Here is a 26,698-nt window from a genome sequence, read left to right as displayed (position 1 = left end):
AGAAGAACATGATGAACCCTCAGGGTAAGATCGGAAAAGGAAAGGAGAGGGGGTTTGAAATTTGAGGAGTGGCTCTAGCTTAGGAGTATGGGTAGAATTCTGGCTCTACTAACAATGTAGAATCATTTTCCAAAAAATGTTTGGTAGTGATTTTTAAATTTTCATTTCTGTATGAATTTGAACGAATACCAGTAATTCTGTGCAATTCTATGATTTTTAAAAGTATAAACATTTAAATTGCATAATAACATAGAAAATAATAAAATGCCCATTTATCCATTCCTAGCTTTGCTAAATTTAAATGTTTTGTAGTAATTGCTGTTTTTACTTTTTAAGAAGGAAAACACTATATTGCATTGAAGTCCCCTGTGTTTCGTTTCTTAATCAAATTCCCCTACCCCTCCCATCTTCCCCAGAGATATGTACTATCCTGAATTTGGTATTTTTTATACCTAAGCCTGTTTTCATACTCGGAAAATATGTATATATCCATAACCAACACATCATATTTTAATTTTTATACAGATGGTATCATATCATTTCTGCTCAACATCGCTTTTGAGATTTAGTACACAGAGACCATTCATTCATGTTTGCTGTACTGAATTTCACTGTTAGGAATATACAACATTGGCCAGGTACAGCGGCTAAGACCTGTAATCCAAGCACTTTGGGAGACCAAGGCGGGAGGATTGCTTGAGCCTAGGAGTTCAAGCCTGGGCAACATGGCAAAACCCTGTCTCTGCAAAAAAATACAAAAATTAGCTGGGTGTGGTGGCATGTGCCTGTTGTTCCAGCTACTCAAGAGGCTGAGGTGGGAGGATCATTTGAATCTGGGAGATTGAGACAGTGGTGAGCCATGATTGCACCACTGCACTTCAGCCTGGGCAACAGAGCAAGACCCTGTCTCAAAAAGAAGTGGTGGTGGGGGATATATAACAGTTAATTTATGCATTCTCCTGTTGAAGAGAATTTGTTTTCAAAAATGATTTTTTATTTTGCAATTACAGTGTTACAGTGGATATTCTTGTTTATGACTCCCTGTGCACATGTTTTAAAGTCTTATTAAGGTATATTCCTAGAAGTCAAATTGTTGGGTCATAAGATATAGGCATCGTCAAGTTTCTAGACATTGCCAAGTCACTACCACAAATCCAAATTGAACTAACTTACACCTCACCTCCACCAATGGTAAATCAGGATTCTTTACCTATCTTATTTGTGTGCAATGGTATCTTGTTTTAATTTGCATTTTGGGTTTACCAATGTTCAACTCCAAATATGGAGTTGAACATATTTTATGTTGATTGGCCATTTTATTTTGTTTTCTATGATTTATTTATTCAAAAATATTTTCCATGGGTTGTTTGTTTCTTATTTATTTATAGGATTTGTTACTTTTGTTGCTTAATCTTTGTGGTTTTAGATACTACAAATATCTTTTTCTGGTTGGTATCATGTCTTTTATTTATGGTGTTTCTGTTATGAAAAAAGATTTAATCTTAATATATTTATATTTATCAATTCCTTTTTTATGGATTTGATATAGCTTAAAGAAATTTTTCCCTACTCCAAGGCCATAAAAATACTTTTCTATTCCATTTTCCAAAAATGTTAAAGGTTTGCTTTTGGGCATTCATATCTTTATTATAAGTGGTTTAACTTTTTGTAATGATGTGAAAGGTCTATGTATTTTTTTCTCACATGGATTGATAATTGTTTTAGCACCATTTAATAAATAATCAGTCCTTTTCACACTGATCTGTTACACTAATTTATCATCTGTCAAGTTTCCATATTAGATTTGCTTTGTGACTTTCCTTAGTTCTATTGTTTTATTTGGCTATCACTATGCCAATACCATTGTCTAAATTAAAATAATGCTATAATGCATCTTGTTATAAAGATGATAGGATAAGTAGCCCACCCCAACCCACCCTCCTTCATTTTATTCTTCTTCAAAATTTTCTTGGCGAATCTTAGCCATTTTCTCTTGCATACACTTTAGAATGGGCTTTTCAAGTTCCAAGAAAAATACTTTTGGTAATTTCCTGGGATTTGTACTTTCTATACATGACCAAAGATTATCTCACCATTTATTTGGGTCTTCTCTAATGTCTTTTATCTGGTCTTTTGATTATTGAGTTCACTTTAATTGCTTTGTACTCAGTTCATGTGTTTTTCATATCAATTATTGGATATTTGATTAGATTTATTTTGTGACTAATTTTTATGAAGAGTTCATGAATGCTTGGAAAAAATGTGGATTCTCTCATTTTGGGGTTTAAGGTTCTATACTCAATTTTAAAATTAAGCTTGTTAGTCATGTTTTTTCAGCTTCTACATCATTACTGCTTTGTCTAAAGGTTACTGAGAGATGTGAGTTAAATGTCCTAAAATTATGTGGTTTTATTTCTCCTTATAATTCTGCCCATTTTCATTCAACATCTTTAGTCCACTTAATAGCTACATACAAGTTAATGATTATAAAACGTTCCTCTGGTCCTAGGTTGACAGCTATTTTCTCTCAGTTTTTTGAAAATATTATCCTATTATCACTGGACTTTAGTATTGCTGCTAAGACACTTGCCAAACATCTAATTGTTGTTCCTTTAGAGGAAACATGCCCCTTCTGGTTGCTTTACAGATTTTCTCTTTGTTTTTGGTTTCTGCAGTTTGCTACAGTATGTCTAAAAGTGGATTCGGCTTTTGTTAATCCTACTAGGGACTGGCTATGTTTCCTGAATCTAAGATTTTTGGGTTTTTCGTGAATTCTGAAAAAATTTGAGCCTTTTTTTTCCTAATATTGTTTCTCCCTTCTCTTTGATCCATTTGCCTGGAATCGCTGTCAGATGTATATTTAGAATCTTCTTATTCTCCCTCCATATTTCTTATCCTGACTAGCATGTTTCATCTCTCTTTATCTCTCTGTGCTATATCTTGGGTTATTTTCTCAGATCTTCTGGTTCACTATTCCCTTCTTCATTTAGGTTTAATCTGCCTTTTACCTGTCCGTTGAGTTCTTCCTTCCAGCAATTTTAATTTTTCATTTCTAGAACTCACTGAAGTTGTTACTGATGTTATTTTCATATATTCCTGGTGCTTCAAAAATTGCCCTGTTCTTTATGTTTTCATTTCCTTCCTTCATGTCTTTAATTGTTTTGAATGTACTTTTTATAGGCTCTGTTCATTACTTCCATTATTTGGAATTCTTATAGCTCTAATTCTTTTTTTTAAATTATAGTTTAAGTTCTAGGGTACATGCGTACAGCGTGCAGGTTTGTTACATATGTATACATGTGCCATGTTGGTGTGCTGCACCCATTAACTCATCATTTACATTAGGTCTATCTCCTAATGCTATCCCTTCACCCTTCCCCCACCCCACGACAGGTCACGGTATGTGATGTTCCCCTTCCTGTGTCCAAGTGTTCTCATTGTTCAACTTCCATCTATGAGTGAGAACTTGCAGTGTTTGTTTTTTTGTCCTTGTGATAGTTTGCTGAGAATGATTGTTTCTGGCTTCATCCATGTCCCTACAAAGTGTGTGTGTGTGTGTGTGTGTGTACATGTACATGCATGTAAGAGTTGGCCTTCACTAATAATTAATTCTTCAAGTGTTTGCTAATTTTGGTTTGTGAGTTCATCTTCCAAGAGGCTTAGGTGTGATAACTTGGTATAGCCTATTTGAGAATACAACCCTTCCAGACGGGTTTGTCTTGCCATGTGTCCCAGTGGTGTTATAGGCCTAGAGCCACTTTGTTTTCTTAACTCACTTATTATGAAAAATTTCAAGCATACACAAGAGCAGATACAATTTTATAATGAACCTCTATATTCTCATCACCCAGCCTCCATAACTATCAACTCATGCTCAATCTTATCTTATCTGCATGCTCCTATATTTCCTTCACACTCACACACTACAGACACTACACAGTGGATTATTTTGCACGAAATCCAAGACTTTATATCATTTTATTTATAAATATTTTGCTATGTAAGTCAAAAGATGAAAACTAAAAAATAATCAGTATACTAATAATATGCCTAACAAGTTAATTTCCTAATAGAATCGAACCACTGTTCAAATATCCATGATTAGCTCATTAATAGTTCCTCCTAGGTTTGTCAAAATGAGGATCTCAATAACATCTGTACACTGCAGTTGATTCATACATTTCTAATGTTTCCTTTACTCAAAAAGTTACCCCTTTTCTCTCCTTTCTAGTCCCTCTCTCTCTCTCTCTCTCTCTGTCTCTCTGTCTTTCTCCCCTTACAATTTACTTATTGAAACAGCCAGGTTTTGGGTTATTTTTTTCAGGATCACTTTCATGTTACCTTCTCATCTTAATAGGTTCCAGGACTAAGAAAGTAGTAGGAAAACCTCAAACTGCCCCCCTGCATCTGTTGAGACAGAACAATTTTCTTGATGACTTCCAGTGCTAGTGGGCTAATTGTTTTCTCATCTTATAAAGGATGCTACGTTTTATCCAGCATTTTATAGGGAGAGAGTTTCCCTATAATTTAGTCCTTAATATTATGCAGAAATAAAACCTCTTGATGCTTTTTAGAAATTTATTTTGGATCAACTTGCAAGTTTCTTATCCTCTCTGAGCTGCAAGTTTCTATAAAATAGAGTAATTTTTTTTACTTGATTGCATTGTTTGGGGGAAAATGAGCTAAGGTATAAAAAGTAAGTAATACAAAAAAGATACACTTTCTGGGTAGTGGGGATAGCTGAGCAGGGTTTGACGAATAAGTGTGAGTGAATTCAAGATGGTTGAAAGAGTAGCACCATTACACTGGGTAGATAAGGAAAGAAAAGCACATTTTAGGTCAAAGGCACAATTCATGTCCTATGACTGTTCAGTCCAGTTTTCATCCATAACCAACTTTATTGCTTCACAGTTCTGTTGGTTTTGCTTATTTTGTCTTTTGAGGATATAACTGCAAGAATTCCCAGCAGTTCCTATCAAATGCATATCTTAACCCAGATACACAAATTTGTGTTATAATATGAAAACGAGACCCAAACCAAAGTGATTCTACTTGAAGATGTCCGTGGTAAGTCATACACTGGGATAGTTGTCAGATTTCTCTTCTTGGTTTTGTGTAAATTGATGAAACACTCAGCTTGTGTTCACTGGTATAAAATGATGAGCTATTTGCAATTGTTTCAAGCAAGGTTTTTGGAACTTATGAATTTTAGTCACTTTGTGTTGGCACACATCTTACAGATCTGCCTAGCTTTCCAGCCTCATTTTGGCAGGAACATCAAAGAAAGCACACTATATCCATAAGATCTGGGGGATTCACACTCCTCTCATCCAGCTGCTGGTCACAAGTTCCAACTCATTTTTATCAGTTTCATTGGGTCGTTTTCTAATATCCTATAAAGCAACATAGGGGCTACAAATGAACATCTGCAAAGCACAATGTGTGCTGAGAAACAGGGCGGTCACTTAACAAGCACATTTTTCTTCCCACTCTTTCTGTGCTTGGACAACAGATCTGGCTAAACTACACAGCAATGCAAATTACAATGTAACTTTGGTGGGAAAAATTATATAAAATTCTAGTTTTCAAGTAGTTTCAAGCAATGACAAAACCTACCATTAGAAAGGATGTATCTAGCCATACAAAGCACTTCGACTTGGCACATAAGTATTCCATACTTCTTTACCAACCAATCAGAACTTTTATCACAACATACCAGGTGAATCCACTCTCATTTCTGGCAATTGCACAAGCAAAACTTTCTTAAGAAAATTGCCCATAAATTCTTAGATATTTTGTTTTTACAATGTGTTTTCCAAAGAGATCCAAATTGAACAAAGTTGTAGGTGAGGAAGCCCTGCTTTTGCATTATACTTTAATTAGCATTTATTTTTGTTTACTTTGAATGTCTTTGCATACTCGTATGAAAAATACATACATCTACAATAATTCAGATGTAGACCTGTCAGATATCAACTCCTCAGGTAGAAGGACAGTTAAAATAATAAAGGGGTGTGTGTTAAACATGGCTAAACTTAGGTGTGATTGAGCAAGTGTCTTTTCTCTTTAGACCCTGAAAGGAAATACTTTTCTGTGATAGAATTTCTTGTCTATAATTGACTTTTCACTGAGAAATTTTGACCTGGATTTCTACCAGCGTCTTTTAAAAGTAATCTCACATGTCATCTTTGCAAAGTCAATATTACAAATTGTTTCCCCCAACTCCCCAGAAAGATGTGGAAATGACCAGATGAGGCTCTGTGTCGAAACCCAAACCCCTTGTGGGCAGGCGGAACTTAGTTCTTCCATGAACAGGATTTCTGCACTAGAGCTTTTCATTGGCAACTTTTACTCTAATGAAAAGAAATAAAGTAACATCAGTGAAGCTCTGGGGTTGGCGATTCCTAAGACAAATGAAAAGGCATTGAAAATCTTCCAGATATATCATAGGCCAAATAAAGCAGTCATTCGCAAAGCTTCCTAGACAGAAAAAGTTGTTGCTAGCTACAGTTTTGTTCACAGTGAAAAAGAAGCCTCTATTTCGAGCTTGGTTAGATAAAACGAAGAAAAAGCATTTTTTTTTTCAAGGTTATAATTAGTGCTCTGAGTTTTAATGCTGGTCCACTAATGTTAGTGTTTAGAGACAGACAGATTGTTAAAATGCTCCCCTCCTCTTGGTGGTCAGTTCTGCCGTAAACTCTTCGCTTGATATTTGCACCCCTATTATTTTTGGAATTCGCCGTGAATATCTGCACACTACGTTTGGCTGAAACAATTGTGTTTTGTAAAAAGGTAATATTAACTCGAGGATCTCATATGGCCAGAAAATAGTTTTAATTGAACAGCATTTTTTTTTCTGGAAATTAAATGATTGTCATTGTAAAACCACAGTAGTATAATCAGAGAAACATGCAGCTGGGCATGGGACATAGTTCCTAAGATTGGCATTTTCTAGGTAGTAGATTATATGTAGGTTTGTAGCAGAAATAAACAGAGGCAGGAAAAGAAGTTTTCTAACTCTTAAGTATTTGCAAACCATGTCAATGTGGTTGGAAAGATTTTTGAAAAGTGGGTCCTTGCTATGAAAGCAAAATATCATCCTAGAGATGATGAAACTGAGGTTCCAACGGTTAACTTGGTCAGTCAGCTGGAAAGTGGTGGAGGTGCGTTTTGAACCATTCCACTAGACCCAGGGCTAACATGCATGTACCACCTTGTTCTCTGTCTTTAGGTATGTGGCCCATTTTGCCATAATACTTTACAGTTCACTTTTGTTGTCCTTTCTCAGAGGCATTCGTATGTTGTCTATGAAACCTGTGAATTCTTAGATACTTATAGTGGATGCGTGTTGTTGATATAACAGAGCCGTGAGGCTCTCAAACATCTACCTTTTTTTTAAAGGGTTGCTGGGCATTACCAATTCATTTTTTGAGGGAGAACATATCACTTTAAGGATTTATTATTTGTATTTTACTAATCACTGTATGTCATGTTTGTTGGGAAAAGAAGCTATGATGATAATTGCTATATTCTCCATAGCTCTTCTCAATAGCTGACAGGTTATATATCTACTTATTTATTTGTTTATGGTCTGCCTCTCCACTTTAGCCCCATCAAGGCAGGGATTTTTCTCTCTTGTTTTCACTGTGGTATCTCCACGCCTCAAAGAGTACCTGGCACATGGTAGTTACACAAGCAATATTTGTTAAATGAGCAGAATGAGATTATTTCTAAGATGTGACTGAGTGCTTATCTAGCCATACAAAGCACTTCGACTTGGCACATAAGTATTCCATACTTCTTTACCAACCAATCAGAACTTTTATCACAACATACCAGGTGAATCCACTCTCATTTCTGGCAATTGCATCTGTTATTCATTTTCGGCTTGAACTGGAGCACAGTTTGTGTTCCTGTGAGATGGGGAAAAATACCTACTACAATTCCAGGCACGTTATTTATGATATTTAAAAGTCAATTACTAACTATCATTTTCTCCATCTTCTATGTGATAAGACTGAGTCTCAATGACTAAGTCACGGTCCCCCAGCCTGCATGGTCATTTGGACCTCAAAGACTTTGTTTTTCACACTGCCTCAGGATTGGTGCTTCAGCAATTCAGGAGAGGAGCAGATGGTAGAATGTTCTTCAGATCTCTGCAGTTCTTGCTTATAGTGCTGTCAAGATTCCTTCAGGCAGGTGACTGTGCCATGCAGTGGCTAAGAGCCAGGCTCTGCACTCTGACAGCACAGCCATCGATTCTGTGATATACAGTATATTTGCTGTGTGACCATGACATTATTGTCTCCATTTTATAGATAGGGAAACTGAGGCTAAAAATAATTAAACAGCTTTGTCCAAGATCATTTGGCTAGCAAAGTAATTGAGTCAAGATTCAAAATTTAATGCCCATGTTCTTCCCACTATGTAACCCTGTCTCCTTAATTATGTTTATAGTTCTATAATTGATTTTACAGAACCAAATAAGCAGTTATCATTTATTGAATGAACTGTTACTTGATATTTCATGCTTTGCACCATTTTCACCTTTCTTGCCTTATCCAGTTAGGGAAAAGAGTACATTTTGTGTTCCTTTATCTTGCTTTTATCTAAAAATATAATGAAAAAGAATTAATAATAATAATAACAAATGTAGGAAGGGGATATCATTCATAATTCTACCATATTGAAGCCCTACATGATTAACGCCAAAAATTTTGCCTTTATAAACATAATACATTGGGGGGAAAAAAGGTAGCTGATTCAGTGCTTCTTACATTATGAAATGGATGAGGGATTTTGGTGAGTGATCAGCAAGGCGGGGGTTGTATAAGCTGCTGTCAGCTGCTCATATTCACACCTGGCATGGACTGGTCAAATGACATTACCCATGGCAATACATTTTCCTGTGCCTCCGTTCCTCTGGGGATTAAACTGTGATTTTCTAAAGGACAAAGACCATATCTTCTTCTTTATACTCCCAGTCCCTACCACAGTAAAGGTTGAGCTAAATTCAGTTGGAGAGTGATACCTAGATTAGGGTGGCCATTGATAGCAAGATCTCAAAGATTAAGCTGTAACCATTCTTCCTGTATTCCCACAAATCAGGAAATAAGTACTATGATTTCTCCTTGGCACCCTCCCCTGTATCTTTATACAGATTATGTAGGCTGATTGTAGGGATTCCAAGCAATTAGTAATGAGTAATGTGCCAAACTTAGATACAAACCAATCTCACTTGTTAATCAGATACTTCTGTCAAAAGAGGGACCCAGAAAAGGCAGAAATGGGACGGAGGTGCAGGAGCATGCTGGAGCATTTCTGATGGACTTGTGACAGCTGACTGCATGCACCTCTTCCCAGCTTTGCTCAGTGACTTCGTGTTGATTATCTTGAAATCAGCCATGGTAGAAGTAGTCACACCATGGAAATTAGCAAATTCTACAAATAGCCCTTCTCTAATTGGTTGTTAGACATTTACCGTCACACCACTGTAGAGGTGGTGCAATTTTCGAGGTGATTGTTTTGCTTTGGGTTGGAGTGGCTGATGCCCTTTAACAGTAGCAGAATGCCACATCACACTCGAAGATTTAGAGATGTTCCTCAAACCACCAGTCAGATACATTGAGGAAACAGGCTCTGCAGTGAGGTCATATTTAAATAGCAATGAAGACAGAGGGATTTCTCCCCCAATTTGAAGGACTCCTATGATAGCAGAGACTACATTTTTTTATAGGGAAACAAATGGAGCCAACACCTTTGTAACATAATAGTAATACAAACAATTCAGGGGCAATGAATGTATATCTAGCCTTTTACATGTCTAAAAACTCAGTTTTCTCTCCCTTGAAAAATGCATTCTTGAGATGATTAAATGCAAGAATGCATGTCAGGTGTTCAGCACTGGGCTTAACACTCTGTAAATACTCATAAATGGTATACTATTGTTATTATATTATTGTTTATAATAAACAACTCTCTGTAGGAAATTCCTGTAGTCAGTGTCATTCTGGACCCCTAACCATTTCGATAAACCCCACCCCAGACATCAACATTTAGAGCACTATGCTTACAGCTTAGCCTAGTGGTTCTCAAAAGGGTCGTCCCAGCACTGGCAGCATTAGCATTTCCTGGGAATTTGTTAGAAATGCAAATTCTCAGTCCTTACCCCAGACCTATTGGATCAGAAATTCTGAAGATGAGACCAGTATTTACCCACTTCTTCAAGTGATTCTGAACCACTCTCTTAGGCTTTGTCTTACCATAAGGCAGTGGCAATGAGAATCCAGTAAAAATGTTTAAGTCAGGCTAAAATATTCTCTCCAGTCTTTCTGAAATCTTGATGGGATGAGCAGCCTTTAATAGATCCATGTGAAATGTTCTGTTGCATGCCATTTAATTTTCTAGTCTATTATGTGTAAACAATCCTCCTAAGACTATCCTCAGTTAACAGACTGTAATGTATTTATCATTTGTTGAAAATGAATTCTAATACTTTACCTTAATGTTTATTAAATAGGTGACAATCCATGGAAATTCTCTTAAGAGATATCCGGAGAAACATTTACAGTTCTGCTACTTCTCTTGTTGATCAATTGATTTTGTAAACATGAGATGAGAGTTCATCTTGTTACTATATTGATTGGATTAAAGCACTTTAAATACAAAGTTGAAAGTTGATTAACTAACAGAAATAGAGTCCCATTGCAGGTACACGATGAAACGGGGGTAAGGAAGGAGAAGAAAAACATTGAAAGGCATTTGACAGGGGAAGGTTGTATTCCCCAGACAACCCTGTCAAGCAGCTCTGTTGACAACAAAAAGAAGAAAACAAATAAATTGGAGGTTGTGTGAATGTCACAAGACCAGAATATAAATACATACGACATGGAGAGAGTAAATATCAATAATTCTCATTCTCGCAAAATGTTTTAGGGTGGTACCTTCCAGCTATGACAAAATCAAAAAGAAAAAAAATAATAAGCAGGTAAATCTCCGAGACACTGGTCCAGTATCTACCTTTTATTCATAGTACAAACCCTCAAAAGACACCACTGCAGGTGTAATAGGCCAAATAACAAAGACAAAGACAATGTGTGATAAGACTCAGGACTCGCACATCCACAAAAATGGATTTAACATTCAGAGACCATTTCAGCCCTGTCTAACTTTCTAGCTCACAAGAGAAAATGCAGACTTCACTCTGCATGGACAAAAAAGATATCTTCAGGCAGAATGTGGAATTTAGGACTTCAGTTTTCTCTTCACGCTAAACCAATTGTAGAAACACACATCCAAAAATAAGTTAAAGTGATGATTACTGTCTTTCTTTTTTCCATTAAAAATCACTTTAAGCTTTTCTTATCAACTTAATTATTTACATGCACATTGACTAAATCTCAGCAAGCTCTTAAATGCTAGTTGCCCTTTGCCCTTTCAGCACTAGCCTTCCCAGTACCACGCATGTGCCATTTGGCTTTGTGCTCTGTGACACCGCCATCTGGGTGTCTGGTCAACAAGCGCCTTCTTGAAATCCTTACATAACTGCCTTCTTCCTGTGCCATGGGCTTCACCTCACCATATCTAATGGGAGCTCTGGCCTGGACTCTAGGAATGTCGTTCCAGATAGGCCTGGCGGGTCTCACTGCCCACTAACATGAGCTCCCCCTTCCTTGCTGGGAAGCCAGAATGCCGTGTCTTCCTGGCACGTCCACATCCTGCCAGCTCAGGAAACAAAATCCTTAGTCTAGCATGAGAAATCTGGTTTTCTCTCCATGGCCAGAAAACCTTTAGTTCAGTATCAGTAAAGAAGCCTCCCCTTCTAAAACATGCTTACACTGAACATCAATAAACTCTTTGATAAAGAAGTCTTGTTATAACATGCAAAGCTGTAGGTAAAAAAAAAAATAAAAGTCCCCTCTCACCTTAGACCATATCAAGCCCTATCAGAAGGCCAAGAAATTAAAATATGTTGAATACATTTAAGCTTTGTAGCAAATACCCTGTACAAGAACCTAAATTGAAGCTTTCAAAAATCTGAAAGGACAAATCTAAAAGGACAATCCATTTAATAATTTTTAGATATGACATGACATAGAACTATAATTATAAGAAATATACCTGAGATGCTTTCTGTTCAAAAAATTCAAAGATTCTTCATAACTGGGTAACTAACTGGGCCCTTTTCTGTTTTCAGACTCTCTCTGGATGGGCCACTGTTTCCTATGGTGTCAATTGCTTCACATATGGTGATGACTAACAAATCCTTGTCTGCAGCCCAGGTCTCGTCCCTGAGCTCTAAGCCCATATGGCTGCACTTTGTGTCAACGTGGGATCATCATTCCCACTCCCATTCTGCCCCTCCTTTTCTATCTTATCTCATTAAATGTCCACACCACCCACCTGGCAGCACCTTCCTGACCTCTCCCTCTCCTCAGCTCTTACATCTTTACCTTAATCAGTCTTTAGAACCTGTGGATTCAGTTTTTTTACTGTCATTCAAACACACCCACTCCCTATCGCAACTTCTACCTGAGCTCAGACACTTATCATTTCTCAGGTGAAGAATGGCCTCTAGGTGGTCTTCTCTTCCCAAGAATTGCCCCCATCCAATCCATTCTTCATAGCCAGAAGGACCATTCTAAAAGGCAAAGTCAGTCACGCCCTTCTACTGCTGAAAATGTCCTAGTTGAAATCAAAGTCCTTTGTGATCTACTTCCTGTCCATTGCTGCAAACATGTCTTTTGCCTTTTATTTTTTTTCTCTGCACTGGACCTAGAGGAATCCTCAAATGTTTACTCTGCCTTTCTTCGTGCCTTTGCACCTCTATTACTCTCTGCACAGAATACCTTTCCTCACACTCTCCTTCTAGCCACTTTCTGCATATCCTCAAAACTCATCTTTCTCCAGGAAGTCTCCCCCAGTTTCCATCAGGGTAGTTATTCCTTCTGGGTATTCCTACAGCAGATGTAGTCCTAGTACTTTTACAATAGCCCAACTGCATTATCCTCTCTTTTCCCACTGGACTGGGACATCCTTAGGTGCTGGATAGTCCTTGGTGTTAGGACCTGTTTTTCCATCTCTCATTTCCCAGGATCATACAATAACACAGGGCCTGCTTATTGTATGTCCTCCATAAAATTCTGTGAATTGAATAAGTGAAATGCTCTAGAATGAGGTCATGTGTTCCTATGCGACTTCTTTCTGGAAGTCAGGGTAAATGAAGGCTACAAAGAAGTAGCTACTGCTGAAATCAGAAATTTTGTTCAAGTAGAGGCACTGAATCAGATTTTTAAGGTGCTAGTTAGGCCTTATTACCAGAATGTGTCTCTTATGAAGACAAAGAGGAAAGTCTTGGTGATTGTCAACTTCAGCTGGTAGTCTTTAGGGAAGAAGGCAGTTATGTGGGAGAGCCTGACCCTTTGCACCTGCAGACAGAAACTCACAGGCATGTGTCTAGGGATATAAGCAGGATTACAAACCTCAATCTGGTGTGTCACCAATAAACAAAAAGTAGGTCTTTCTTTGATTCTTTTAAGTTTTGTAAATTCTTAATGTGAGAATAAATAGTAAACCCCTACAGTTCTTATCAAACTTATTCTTCAATTTAGTATTTTTTACAAATGAACTTTACAAAAGAGCTTCATCCTGACTTGAAAATGCCATGTTAGGGGCTATACGAATAACTTCAGTATCTTTACTTTTGTATGTGCAAGTCTTCTGCTGAAAAGCTGCCTCCCTGGGTCCTATCTGTTTTGTTTTCTCTCCAGATCTCTGCAGTCCATGCCATGCTCACATGTTTTAATGCTGTGTCTCTCCACTGCAAATATTATATCCTGCTATTAAACGAACCAACCATTTCCATTCAAAGATGGAAAACCCTGGAAACAGTCTGTAGTAAGAGAAGGCTTGGCTTTTGACTTCATGGTCCAATAGAAATCTGAACAACCTACAACTTGGCAATGGATGAGGGCATAGGTAGCTTATTGATTGTGTAACCAAAGGGAGAAGATGATAGAAGTTTTACCTGAAAATGCCATGTTGGCTTTGCAAATGGTTTCTCCACCCTAACAGAGACTGTCTATGGTTTGAAGCTGACCCTGGGGTAGGAAGTATGAGTATGTGCAAACCAGTTGTTTAATGACTTGCTAGGTGACTCTCAGCCACTCTTTCAACATCTGTCTCTAGGATAATTGTGCTTATCAGGAAATGCAATTCTGTTGCTTATATTTTCTATTTTAAAAGTGTGGAACTTTATCAGTGTTTTAAGCTTTCCAAAATTCAATGTGAATAGATATGCTTTGATTAGAAACTCTAAATCCTAGTTCTAAAAAGTCTAGTTCATGAAAAAGGAAATGCAGTTTAACGAACAGATTGAGTATATTTTCCCTCAAAGCTGCTGTTTCTCTGGCCAGCCTTCTTTCAGTAGGCACGTCCACCGTCTTTTTGTCACTGATGCTCCAAAGCGTGGAAGTCACTTCTGGTTTCTCCCTCTCGAGGTCCTCCCATCAGTTATGCAATAGCCAAGATGTATAGATTCAGCTTTTACTGTGCCTGTCATCTCCATCTCTTTTTCTGAATTTGCGTGCTACTATCTGAGCTCTGGTTCACCTGATATGTTGATCTTGTTCAGATTAGCAAAATAATACCCTGATGTTCTCACTGCCGACCCACCCAACATCACTGCTAATTTTCCTGAAATGTGTCTCTCAAATCATGTCATTCCCTTCTCAGAAATTTTCAAGGGAGTGCCACTACTTACTAAATCAATCCTGTATCCCCAGATTTTCATCCTACCCTTTGTCCTCTATATTTTTTTTTTGTTTTTTTTTGAGATGGAGTTTCACTCTTGTTGCCCAGACTGGTGTGCAATGGCACAATCTCAGCTCACTGCAACCCCTGCTTCCCAGGTTCAAGCGATTCTTCTGCCTCAGTCTCCCGAGTACATGGGATTACAGGTGTGCACCACCACGCCCGGCTAATTTTTGTATTTTCAGTAGAGACAGGGTTTCACCATGTTGGCCAGGCTGGTCTCAAACTCCTGACCTCAGGTGACCCACCCGCCTCAACCTCCCAAAGTGCTGGGATGACAGGCGTGAGGCACCGCACCCAGCCTATATGTCGTTATTTTAAACTATGGGTGTGCATTTGCTGTTCTTTCAACACATTCTTTGTGCGGCTCTTCCTCTGTGCTATTGCTTATGGTGCTGCTTTATCCCAAGCTACCTGATTTGAATCCTGGTTCCAAAGAAAAGGCTTTGTGCCTTTTCTTTCTCACTTACAATATGAGGATCATAGTATCACCTACCTTATAGGATTTTGTAGCAATTACAGGAGGGCATACAATATAAAGCAGTTACAGGAGGAATACAATACAAAGCCCTTAGAAGAGCCCCAGCGTGTAGTAAATATTCAGCTAATGTTAGTAATCATGTTTCATTTCCTTCAAGGACCGTTTCAAATCCATGTCTTAATGGAAGCCTTTTATATCGCCCAACTCAATGTAATTTCTTCCTCTTTTTGTACTTCTTTGAATAATATTTAACATGAAATGTCCTGCCTTAGAATATGGTGTGCATTTATTTTGGCTTTCACTGGATTGTAAACTGATGAACACTGAGTAAACTTTATTCCTCATCACATACTCTAAAGGATTTTGTATAGTACCAGGCATATCAAAAGAACTTAGTAAATGCTGGCTAAGTGGAAATCAATTGATTTTACTAATTTTAAAGTGGTTTTCCAACAGTTGAAAGAAAAACACAGTACATAAAGATAAGTAAATGAAATGAACAGCTTTATAACATGGATGTGACTGGGACAAGACGCTGAGACTGATGTCATTTGAACGCACAACGTGCCCTGATAACATCCTTTCTTCTGTGTTCTCCATTGCAGGTCTGCTTAGTGGCCTATCTTGGCTTGTTTATGCTTTGTGTCTCATATCAGGTTGACGAACGGACATGTATTCAATTTTCTATGAAAGTAAGTTGTGATTGTTCTTTCTCTTTTATCATCACATAGAAAGAAACCCAAGTACAAAATAAAGGAGTGCCTTCTGAAGGGGCTGCATATCTGATTAGTCTAGAAATTGCATTTTTAGGCAGGCCAAAAAATGTTTTAAGAGGGCATTGATCCAGACCTCAAAGGTAATGCTGATTTTTTTTTAAGTCTTAATTTCCATGAACTGGGTTGGCCTGGAGGATATGAAGTCTGTCCTTCAATGCCCTTAAAAGGAATATTGAAAATTCATCAGTTCAACAAAACACTTGGCCAGAAAAAAGGTATCTCTTTCAGTGCCCACTTCCATATCTCGGGGGTTATTTGGGATATTTTAATAATGAAGCAGTCTAAGTGTATTTCCTCTTGTAGGTGGGATCACTGAGACAGAAAAAGTACATTGGGTGCATCCAAATGCTCTGTGCCAAGACTCTCAGGGCAAAGTGGGGGACGGGCGATGGGATATGCGTGGTTTGGCAAGCGTGTGTGTCTTTCATTTGTGTGTATCTTTTTTCTGTGAGGGACAGTGCATTTGGCTGAAGCCAATTCAAGTACACAGCACTTTCACTGCACAACAGAATCTACCCCAAAGGGAAGCAAAGACACTCGCTTTCAGAGTGTGAGGCCATAGACACAGAACTTAGCAATCAGAGCTAGTAGAAAGCAAGTTCCTACATTTTCTCTCAACCACTGTAGCAAAGAATACAAAGCTTTCTTTAATCTTTTTTTTTTATTTTGTCCACTAACTTATTTTTTCTTCTACAAGAAAACGTATAAAAACTGGATTTTTTTGTTCACTACAATGAGAAAACATCAGACATAAAAGTAAGTGAATGACATTATTTGGAAGTTACTAAGGTGAAAAAAATAAGATGTGTTGGAAGATTCCGGTATAATTGAAGCTGTTGACATAAAAAAGCAATGGGATGATATCTTTTAAAGTCATGCTATAAAAAGTAATTAATAGAATACAAAAGTTTACATTATAATAGCTAATTTTTAAAAGCTGGTTATACCAAATATATGACATTATCCTACAGAAAAAATAAAAGCTCTTAATGAGCATAGAAAATACAATTATCTATCAGTGGTGGGATTATATCTGCATTTTTCAGTTTTTCTCTAATTTTGAAATGTTCTCCAATAGGTAAAAAATTAATAGATACTACTTTTTTAAATGATGAAGTTAGAATTTTGGTGGATATGCCTTCATTTGGAAATTATACTTTTCTGTCTGAGGACTTTCCTTGAAAGAAGGCTAGATAGTGTAGACATCAGTCTATGTTTACTATTTTTTTGTAGAGGTTTGACTAAACAGCACGGCTTGGTGATTTAAAAAAAAAAAAAAAATGAAGCCAGAAAGCTTAGTAAGAAATGACCTGTTAAATTACAAGAACTTCATCCAGTGGCTGAAGAACACCTCAAACTAGGTTTTTATTAGTTTATATGAAATGACTTCATTTTCCCCCGAGATGATCCCAGAAAACAGCAGAGGCAAAAGCATCAGCTTAAGAGAGGCCCCAATGCCATCTCAACATCTGCACCTTAGTTAAAATAGGGAGTAAGAGAAAAAAAAATAGAAAAAAAAAATCACTGCCAATGTCAGCCAGGTTGAGGATTCCCCACTAGGAAGATCTATTAGCTGCCTCTTTTTTCCACCCATGACAGGCATTGACAAATACTGAGGCACTTTTCTCTTCTCCTGAACATGACGTTTCTTGATGCTTGCTGCTAGCTCTCTAAGGTTGCATGCTACATTATCTTCAGTTTGAAACTGAGCTTCAGCTCATCTCCAGGTTTTCCAATGACACAACAGGGGACAGCTGACTTCCCTTATGCTTCTCACACTACTGGGGGGGCGGAGGCATAACATACATCTTCATAGGGCGTTTCTCATCAGCATAGCCGCGTTTTGGTGCCCCCATCTCGGGACCCTGGCCTAAGCTTTGTTTGAGGATTTATTTCCTCCTGTTGAGTGCCCAGATAGCCAGGACAGGCAAACAGGCCATGATGACAGTCTCATTGTAGTCAGCACGTGTGCACACACACGCACCCTCCCTTTCTCTTACAGACAATAGTCACGGGCCCTTTTTTTTTCTCAAGCTGAGACAGCCCTCTAGGGGGTCGGGAATTGGGGGTGGAGTCCTTTCGCAGGCCCTCGATGCCACCAGCGCTTTCCTTCTTCCTCCCTGGGCTCTGCCTCTGGTCTTGGCTGGGCATCGGCAGCAGGTCGCGCTTCCTGCCTTTCCTACTGGCCTGACTTTCTCAGGGCTCCCCTGGAGGTTCGGAAACGTGTCGGGGGCATGTGCCTGCGGAAACATTCCGGGACACGTTCCCTCCTGTCCACATCCAGGAGGCCCTGAGCTGCTGCGGAGCCTCCTCCCAAGCGGCGCGCTGCAGAGGGGCCCTTCCCGTTCAGGCCACCGGGGAAGGTAATTAAATTGGAGCAGAAACACCCTCCTCCCGAGGTCACCGAACGTGAAAGCTGCAGGCCGGGTACCAATTAAAGTCAGCGAGCGAGCGGAGACGCGCCCGGGCGCTGCTGTTACATAAGCGCCCGGGGCCACCGCGCCTCCGCGCGCTGCGCAGCGCCAGGCTGATGGGCTGACACCCGCAAGACAGATGCCTCCGGCGCCGGGCTTTTATCAAGATATATTTGCTCGGATTCCCAAGGTCATCATAAACACTCTTCCTTATAGTTTATTCGTGTCGTGTAGGTAAAACAAGCCACTTGATTTTAAATTACAGATTCTAACCCAGAAGCTTGTTGCTGTCAGATGAGTTAAAAGCCATGAAGGAAGAATGCCACGGCGCTGCAGATGCAGCCCGCAGGCTTTAGGGGGATCGAGTATGTATTTATGTCTTAAAATGGATAAGAAACTTCATTCCGTGGCTTCTTCTAGTTTACTTGGCCTGATGCGTTCCCGACTGGGAGAAGCCGAGTCATTATGTGTGAGATAGATATGCACGATGTAAATTTATTCATACTCAGGGAAGCTAAGGGGCATGGTTTTTCTTTGTGTTCTCCTTGGGTTCTAGCATAAACGGTTCAATTAAAATTGAGCAACCACTGGGTTTGTGTAAATGTTTACATCCTTCCTACAAGCCAAGAATGCGTTGTTACTCCCACATGACAAAATAAGACAAAGGCAGTCGAATTAATATCCTCAGTCCTGAGAACTGGCAACTCTTTCCATCCCTACTAATTTGCTTATTATTTCACAAATACTTAAATAGTGCTCCTGTATACCAGACGCTGTTCTAAGCTCTTTACAGACATCAACTCTTTTGATCCTTGTAATTATCCTGTGAAGTAGGCGCTATTATGATCATGCCAGGTTTACAGATGAAGAAATACAGGTGCACAGGGATTGACGAATTTGCCCAAGGACCATGGCTAGTGAGGGGAGAACCAGGATTCCGACCCAGGCAACCTGACTCCCTGGTTCACTCTGTTAATCCTCAGCCAGTACTGCTGCGTACTTGTTAAATGGTCTTGGGCGCATCTTTTAATCTCTGAGCCAAAAAGTCATCTTTTAAAATAGACAAAATTCCCATTTTCAGCAAATGGATTTTTGTGACTATCATGAATAAAATATTTTTCAACTATTTGAATTATTTGCAGATTGAGAATGAGGGATTATTGTCATTGCTTCAAGATATTGCCCCAACAAATGTTACAGAAAATTGCTATCTAAGGAGCTGGCTGCAGTGGCTCATGCCTGTAATCTCAGTACTTTGGGAGGCTGAGTCAGGAGGATCACTTGAGGTCAGGAGTTCGAGACCAGCCTGGGCAACATGGTGAAACCCTGTCTCTACCAAAAAAATACAAAAATTAGCTGGGTGCAGTGGCACGCACCTGTAGTCCCAGTTACTCAGGAGGCTGAGGCACGAGAATTGCTTGAACCCAGGAGGCAGAAGTTGCAGTGAGCTGAGATCAAGCCACTGTACTCTGTCTCAAAAAAAAAAAAAAAAGAAGAAGAAGAAATTGCTATCTAAGGATGTATGTATGTTAGAGGTAGGAAGGTTATCACAAGAACCCTACCCCGCCACTTCCATCCACTGATGGCGATAAAACAAGTAGAGAAAACTCCATTTGGGGCCATTCTACTAAGCAGATGACTACTAGGTGGGAAATGATCACTTTAACCTGGGCCTTCCCTGCTAGTAAAGTCATAGATATACTGTTGTTCTCAGAGCAAACTGTTCCCAGTTCTCTGCTGGCTGTACTGGGAACACAGCTACAGTGGGTACACACATACACACACACACACACACACACACACACACACAGAGCATGGTCAAGACAGTTTAATTTGGCTTTTGGCACCAAGAGTTTGAAGTCAGTAATCAAGCCTGAATATTTCAGAACAACCCAGAATTGTTCAAATATTCTGCTCCATTGGTCCTACAAAATAAATCCATATTTTTAGACTAAAAACTCCAATTTTTGCATAAAGTATAGTCACGGAAAATATTGAGGTCCAGACGAAGTGGTTCACAGCTCTAATCTCAATACTTTGGGAGGCTGAGGTGGGAGGATCACTTGAGGCTTGGAGTTTGAGACCAGCCTGGGCAACATAGCAAGACTTCATCTCTTAAAAAAAAAAAAAAAAGTTTTATGATGGTGCCACTTTGTATTTATCTGGTTCTCTTCCTCCAAGGAACACTAATATTGAGTATAATCCTTGTTATGTCCCTGAGATATAAGACGTTTCTATAAACTGTTTCACAGATGAAGATACTTAGGTTACATCTGACAATCCTTTAAATGATTTGAAAAGGAAAAAGAATGTGTGTTTAAGATCCCTTCGATGAAAAGATTTAAAGAATCCATGATACTAATTAAGATGTGTTAAGAAAATAAATGGCTTTAACTAATTCTACTCTCTTCCAGTGACCTTAGATATACAGTCAAGCTGTATGTAATCCCTGATGGATTCCCTTACAGGCAAACCAGACATAAGCTTAGGGCACCAGCAACCAGTATGTACACCCACACCCACACATACATGCACACATACCACTCAAGAAAGAGAAAAAGTAAAAATGTAAATACAGAATTCCAAATTTAAGACTTGAAAACCCTTGAAATCATCACTGTGTGGAAAACACTCATTTGGAGGACTTTTGCACACATATTTTACAGTGTCACATGTATGTTTTAATTTTGAATTATATATAAGGGAAGGTGGGGGAAGGGCATCACCTTTTCAGAGCTACTTTCATCTGAACCTGGAAATGACTGGAACTAATATTAGTTTGTGAAGAGGCCATTCACCAGAATTGTTCTCTGTAGAGAGCAACTTTTGACTGTGGTAATACAATTCTTGCACTAAGAACTATGTATGCTAGTCTCAAAAACTGGGGACTCTGAGCCTTACCTAGAATCTCAGCAGGTGGACCAGTAAAAGCAACATTTCTAGCGGGTGAGTTCAATCACAAAAATATTTCTTGTTCCATAGATTTTATTGTGGCCATGTCAGTGAACACCCACAAGTTTTACTCAGAATGTTTCAGGTGTAAGCTAAACCTCTAAATTATTCAGAGTTCTCACAGCCCTTTAGCAGCAGAGTGAGAACTTTAACCAGACTTTTTCAATCCAAAAGTTAACCTGGAGGTCAACAGGGTTCAAAACCTTGGTGACTGAGGAACCATTTAGAAGTGGATTTTCATGCTTAGGAATCACATGGTCATTATTGGGCTTGGGGTACGTTTCACAGGCAGTGAAGCTGACATCAAGTTACTTGACTTCTGGAGCCATAATTTGTTTTCTCCCAGCAACCTCTTGCTGGGGATTCTCATGTTTATGGATACAGTTTGGCAATCACTACATTGAATATAGTCTTTTAAAAATGAACCTATGCTATTAGTTGACCCATCATTGCTAATTTTGGCTCACACAGTGTTTGCGTTACAGAAGCCTGTTCTTTACTTCCTAGTCTTGTTTCAGCCTTAATATCAGAAGTTCCTGAGTTCAAAATAAGCACAACATGTCATCCAGGGATGGCTAGCTTGTTTGGGATTCATCTAAACTGTGGCAATATCTAGATGAAAACATCCCACAATACAGCTAATATGGTTGTCATAACTCTTGAAAAGGGCCCAACATCTGGATGGCAAGTGCAAATGTGATCAGGGTTTAAGAACTACCTGCTAATAAATAAACATGGAAGTATTTCTGTGTCTTAGGTGCTGTGTTTCTAAGAAGAGACAGCCTTTCCATCAGCAAATTTCTGGGAGAGAAATAAAAGAGCAGTTTTGATGAATTAGCTTTGCAAATCATCATCCAATGTTCTTTGTAACCAGAAAGGTTTTCTTCTGCTTTCTTGCAGCTGTTATACTTTCTGCTGAGTGCCCTGGGCCTGACGGTCTGTGTGCTGGCCGTGGCCTTTGCTGCCCACCACTATTCGCAGCTCACACAGTTTACCTGTGAGACCACACTCGACTCTTGCCAGTGCAAACTGCCCTCCTCGGAGCCGCTCAGCAGGACCTTTGTTTACCGGGATGTGACGGACTGTACCAGCGTCACTGGCACTTTCAAACTGTTCTTACTCATCCAGATGATTCTTAATTTGGTCTGCGGCCTTGTGTGCTTGTTGGCCTGCTTTGTGATGTGGAAACATAGGTACCAGGTCTTCTATGTGGGTGTCAGGATGCGCTCCCTCACCGCTTCCGAGGGCCCCCAGCTAAAGATCTGACATTCTTGCTCAAAGCTGCGAGAGAAAAATAGCACATGGAGTAGCTAAGGTTATACAAAAACAAATTTTTAAACAAAGAAAGGAAAAAACATTGACAACAAATAACAGTCACTCTTCTAAATGAATATTTTTATATTTTTATGAAACAAAATAGCATTTCTTCAGGTTTCTATTGTATTTTTTTTTTTTAACATTCTTCAAGAGAAAGCAAGATCCAAACTGATTTTGGAATATTAAAAGTTAACAGAACACTGAACGAGGAAAGAATGGCATAGCTCTATCTTTACAGTCTGGAGTTAATTCATGTTACTCATTTTATCCATTACTTACATAATCTTCTTTCCTGTTAGTCCAGTTTGATGGTGTGAATGGTGAATTTCAGGCCCAGTTGCTAAACTTTGTGGCATCTTCCTCTGGTCCTTCCTACCTCTAGTCATCAGCGCCACACTGTCTTGGAGACAGGCAGGAGGTGGGGGAAGAGCTGAGTCTCTTTATTTTCCCTGGTAGAGACGTCTTCAAGGCATGACATAGCTTAAAGAGCAGAATAGAAACGGAAGAGGCTTTGCAAAAGGCTAGATAATTATAAACACCTGGGTTGGGGCGGCGGCCCCCTTCTCTTCAGCTCCCTTAGCTTGGCTCTGTAAGTAGATCACTTGCTAAATGCTTTAGATGATTGCCTCTCAATAATTGAAAGGTGGTGGTAGTTGTATTCTTAATGATGTAGAAGGTTTAAAAATAATTACATTATGCTCCTATTCTATCATCTAAAACAAATCATTAAAACTAATTTCTAGCTAATTGTTAATTATAATTATGCTCAGAAGTCTATTTAATGAGCTCTGGCTGTAGTTACGCTACACTGTCGGTGTTAAGAGAAATTACTCTCACAAGAGCAGAGGCCTGAAGATTCTCTCTTCTGAAAGCCAAGCACCACAAGGAAAAAAAAAATGTGATTAATAGCTCAGGTTAAAAACACTCATTTAAACAAAAACAAGAGCATTCGTAATAGGAAGTGTTTATACAAATAGCACATTTGTGATATGTTGAAAATTATCTCTCTTGGCAACCAACCTATGTCTGAGGAAGATTGGGTAATGCTGATGTGTTCCATTCATGAAACTGTATTTGATACATAATCCTATTATTAATTCGTATGCTTAGTCAACCTAGAAAATCAAAATAATATTCTGAAGTTCTTATTTGAGAAATATGGCCTTGAATCGGAGGGTAGTTTTAGTTGTTTTGTTGTTAAGTGACTGTGGTTTAAATCACAAATGCCCCAAGGTGGGGAGACTTCCCTCTGTGACTATTGTTATTTTTAAATTCTGAACTGTCCATATTTTAAGGAAAGAGCTAAAAATGGAAATTCATGAAACACAAATAGTATCAAGAACTTTCTCTATCAGTATGCTTTGTTGAAAGCAGAAATTAAGATAATAATTGAGTTCAATTCGCCTCTCCGCATTGCCTATTGATATACTTTACTAATCAAGAAATTCTAACCTAAAAAGAAAACATTTTCTTGTTTGTCTTAAAAGAAAGTGGAATAATTCCATGGATTGTGATAACGATGTCCATTTCTACACAATATAAATATCCAGTATAAAGGAAAGCGTTAAGTCGGTAAAGCTAGAGGATTGTAAATATCTTTTATGTCCTCTAGATAAACACCCGATTAACAGATGTTAAACCTTTGAGTGTTTTGATTTGCTTTAAAAATGGCCTTCCTACACATTAGCTCCAGCCAAAAAGACACATTGGAGAGCTTAGTGGACAAGTCTCTGGAGCAGAACTGCTCACACATAAAAGTTACACCAACAGAATACCAAGAAGAATGATGAGGACCTGTAAAATACCTTGTGCCCTGTTAAAAAAAAAAAAAAAAAAAAAAGCCAGTAACTGAATCCGTTTTGATTTTTGATAGAGTTTCCTACACAAAGAAGAAAATAACTGAGAATCTTTAAAGAGTAAGAAAGTAGCACTTTAATGCTAGTAACCGTGAATTAGGCACCACAGAAAGCGCATCCTGAATTTCTTTAACAACAACATTTTATAGTGAACACTGCAAGTTTTTATATTTAAAAATGAAGACTCTGTATATCCTTAAGGTGCTCTAGGCTTTACCAGTGATTCACAGGGTATTTCAAATGGTAGAATCATTTTAGCTTCTGTGCTTCCTTTTTCTAAATAATGCAACCTATAAGAGCTGACATTGTAATAAGTGCTATAATAGTATAACCATATAATAGTATAATATGTATACTATATATATATAAAATGGGGATATTGCTGTGGTATGATTAAATCATTCTTACGTCCCAAAGAGAAAAAAAGTCATAAGTGAATAGAAAGAACTAAACAGAAAAGAAAGAAAGAAAAGATTTCTTTGCTATGAGCTGGCTGTATATTGATAAGTGTAAGAATTGTGTTGCATGAATAACTGCTCTGGGCTGGATTTGAAGTATTTTGATGTTGTGTTTTGCAAATATTGAAGTTACAATAATGGCAACAGAAAAGGAACAGATACACAGCTTTACACTTAGCAAAATGTTACATTTAAAATCTGACAAGGCGCCAAGATGGTGACTGTCTCCTCTAAACCATGAAAGAGTAAGATTTGCACAACCCTCCTCCTCTTCCCCCTCCTTCAGGAGAATTAAATGAATCAAGACTTTGGAAAGACGGGGAAGAGCCGGGACTTGGCAGTACTTGAAATAGGAGGAATACAGCAGCCTAAATGTACAGACTTTGTAGCCGAGCCCACTCGATCGGTCTGTGCCTTCACGTGACCACCATCTGTGCCTCCCTCGCTCCATCCAAATTTGTGTAGGCTGCTCCTTGGAGCTATGCCTAAAATATAGCTACACCAGAGCCCTGGAAACTGTAGTCAAGTAACAGGCCTCACTTTTTTTTTTTTTTTCCTTTGGATTGGGGTTTCCAGCTTTACACTTCAATGGGCTGTTCTGACAGTGAGAACACATTATATACATGTTTTCTATTCATGTCCAGGGCATGAGAATCTTAATATTCTTGTACTTCCCTTTTTGCATGCAGTGTGTCTGGAATATATTTATAAAATTTTAGCAGAGGGTGAGATCAAGGAACAAGGGTAGAGTGGTTATTTAAAGATAATCAGAAATGAACTTCAAAGCTGCCCTGCAAAACCAATCCCTTCCTATCATGAAGAGTACCTTCATATTTTCTAGAGATAGTCTCCGAACCATTGCTACATAGCCATACATTTCTGTAAATCATGTTGGCTGTCAGTTCTTACTATTCTCAGAGCACTCTATCATGTTTTTAGGTGTACATTGTGTATTCAGGATAGCATTAAAAAGAACTGATGGCAAATGTATTGAGTCGCAGTGGAAACATTTGTTTGGATGACGAATTAGTGGTTTAGCCTTTGAAATGAATACCTTGAATCATTTCTTCTGATTTTCTAGTAGTTTATTATCTCAAATGATTATTATCCCCTTCAGAAATACTGGTCTGTACTTTGGTGTTGTGGTTTCATTTTTTTGACATTGATCAAATAGCAAATACGAAATAAAACATTTCTACATGTTTGACATGGTTGTTTTTAAAGGGGATATGTGTAATGCTGATTTTCTTTATTAATAAAATTTTCATAATCTCTGAAAACACTGTTTGGATGTGCTTTAAAGTAACTTATGTTACAAATGAACTGGTCCACATAAAATCTCTCACCAGTGTTTATTTCAAAAATCTGTTTTTGGAAAGACAAAAACTAACATTTATTGTGACTCCTTTGTTCCAGTGACTGTCTCTGTTTTGCTACTCTGTATCCATCCTAGAAGTCAAGGTTGTAATTGCTCCCAAGGCAAAGAGAGTCTGGCTGGAAAAAGTCTTGCAAAACGTACCTGGAATGCTGATTCTTACTTTATATCTACCAGTAGCAACTAAAGTTTGTCCTGGAGAATGGGAGGCACATATACTCAGTCATATTCTCTATTTTATTATAAAGAAAAACAGAC

General features: G+C 38.4%; 1 protein-coding gene across 4 annotated transcripts in view; it reads left to right on the top strand.

Annotated features, from left to right (window-relative positions):
• SSPN (sarcospan) overlaps positions 1 to 26,345 on the top strand; it is a 111,866-nt gene extending 85,521 nt beyond the window's left edge. For all 4 annotated transcript variants that reach the window (XM_011946987.1, XM_011946986.1, XM_011946985.1 and 1 more), the window contains exons 2-3: positions 15,898 to 15,984; positions 22,335 to 26,345. In XM_011946987.1, the coding sequence (XP_011802377.1) occupies positions 15,928 to 15,984; positions 22,335 to 22,700 (423 nt within the window). In that variant the 5' untranslated portion in view covers positions 15,898 to 15,927 and the 3' untranslated portion in view covers positions 22,701 to 26,345. The remainder of the gene's footprint in view (positions 1 to 15,897; positions 15,985 to 22,334) is intronic.
• Positions 26,346 to 26,698: the final 353 nt, after the last annotated feature.

The sequence above is a fragment of the Colobus angolensis genome, unplaced genomic scaffold (assembly GCF_000951035.1).
Source record: "Colobus angolensis palliatus isolate OR3802 unplaced genomic scaffold, Cang.pa_1.0 Scaffold256, whole genome shotgun sequence".
NCBI lineage: Eukaryota > Metazoa > Chordata > Mammalia > Primates > Cercopithecidae > Colobus > Colobus angolensis.
This window is presented reverse-complemented; position numbering and strand designations above follow the sequence as displayed.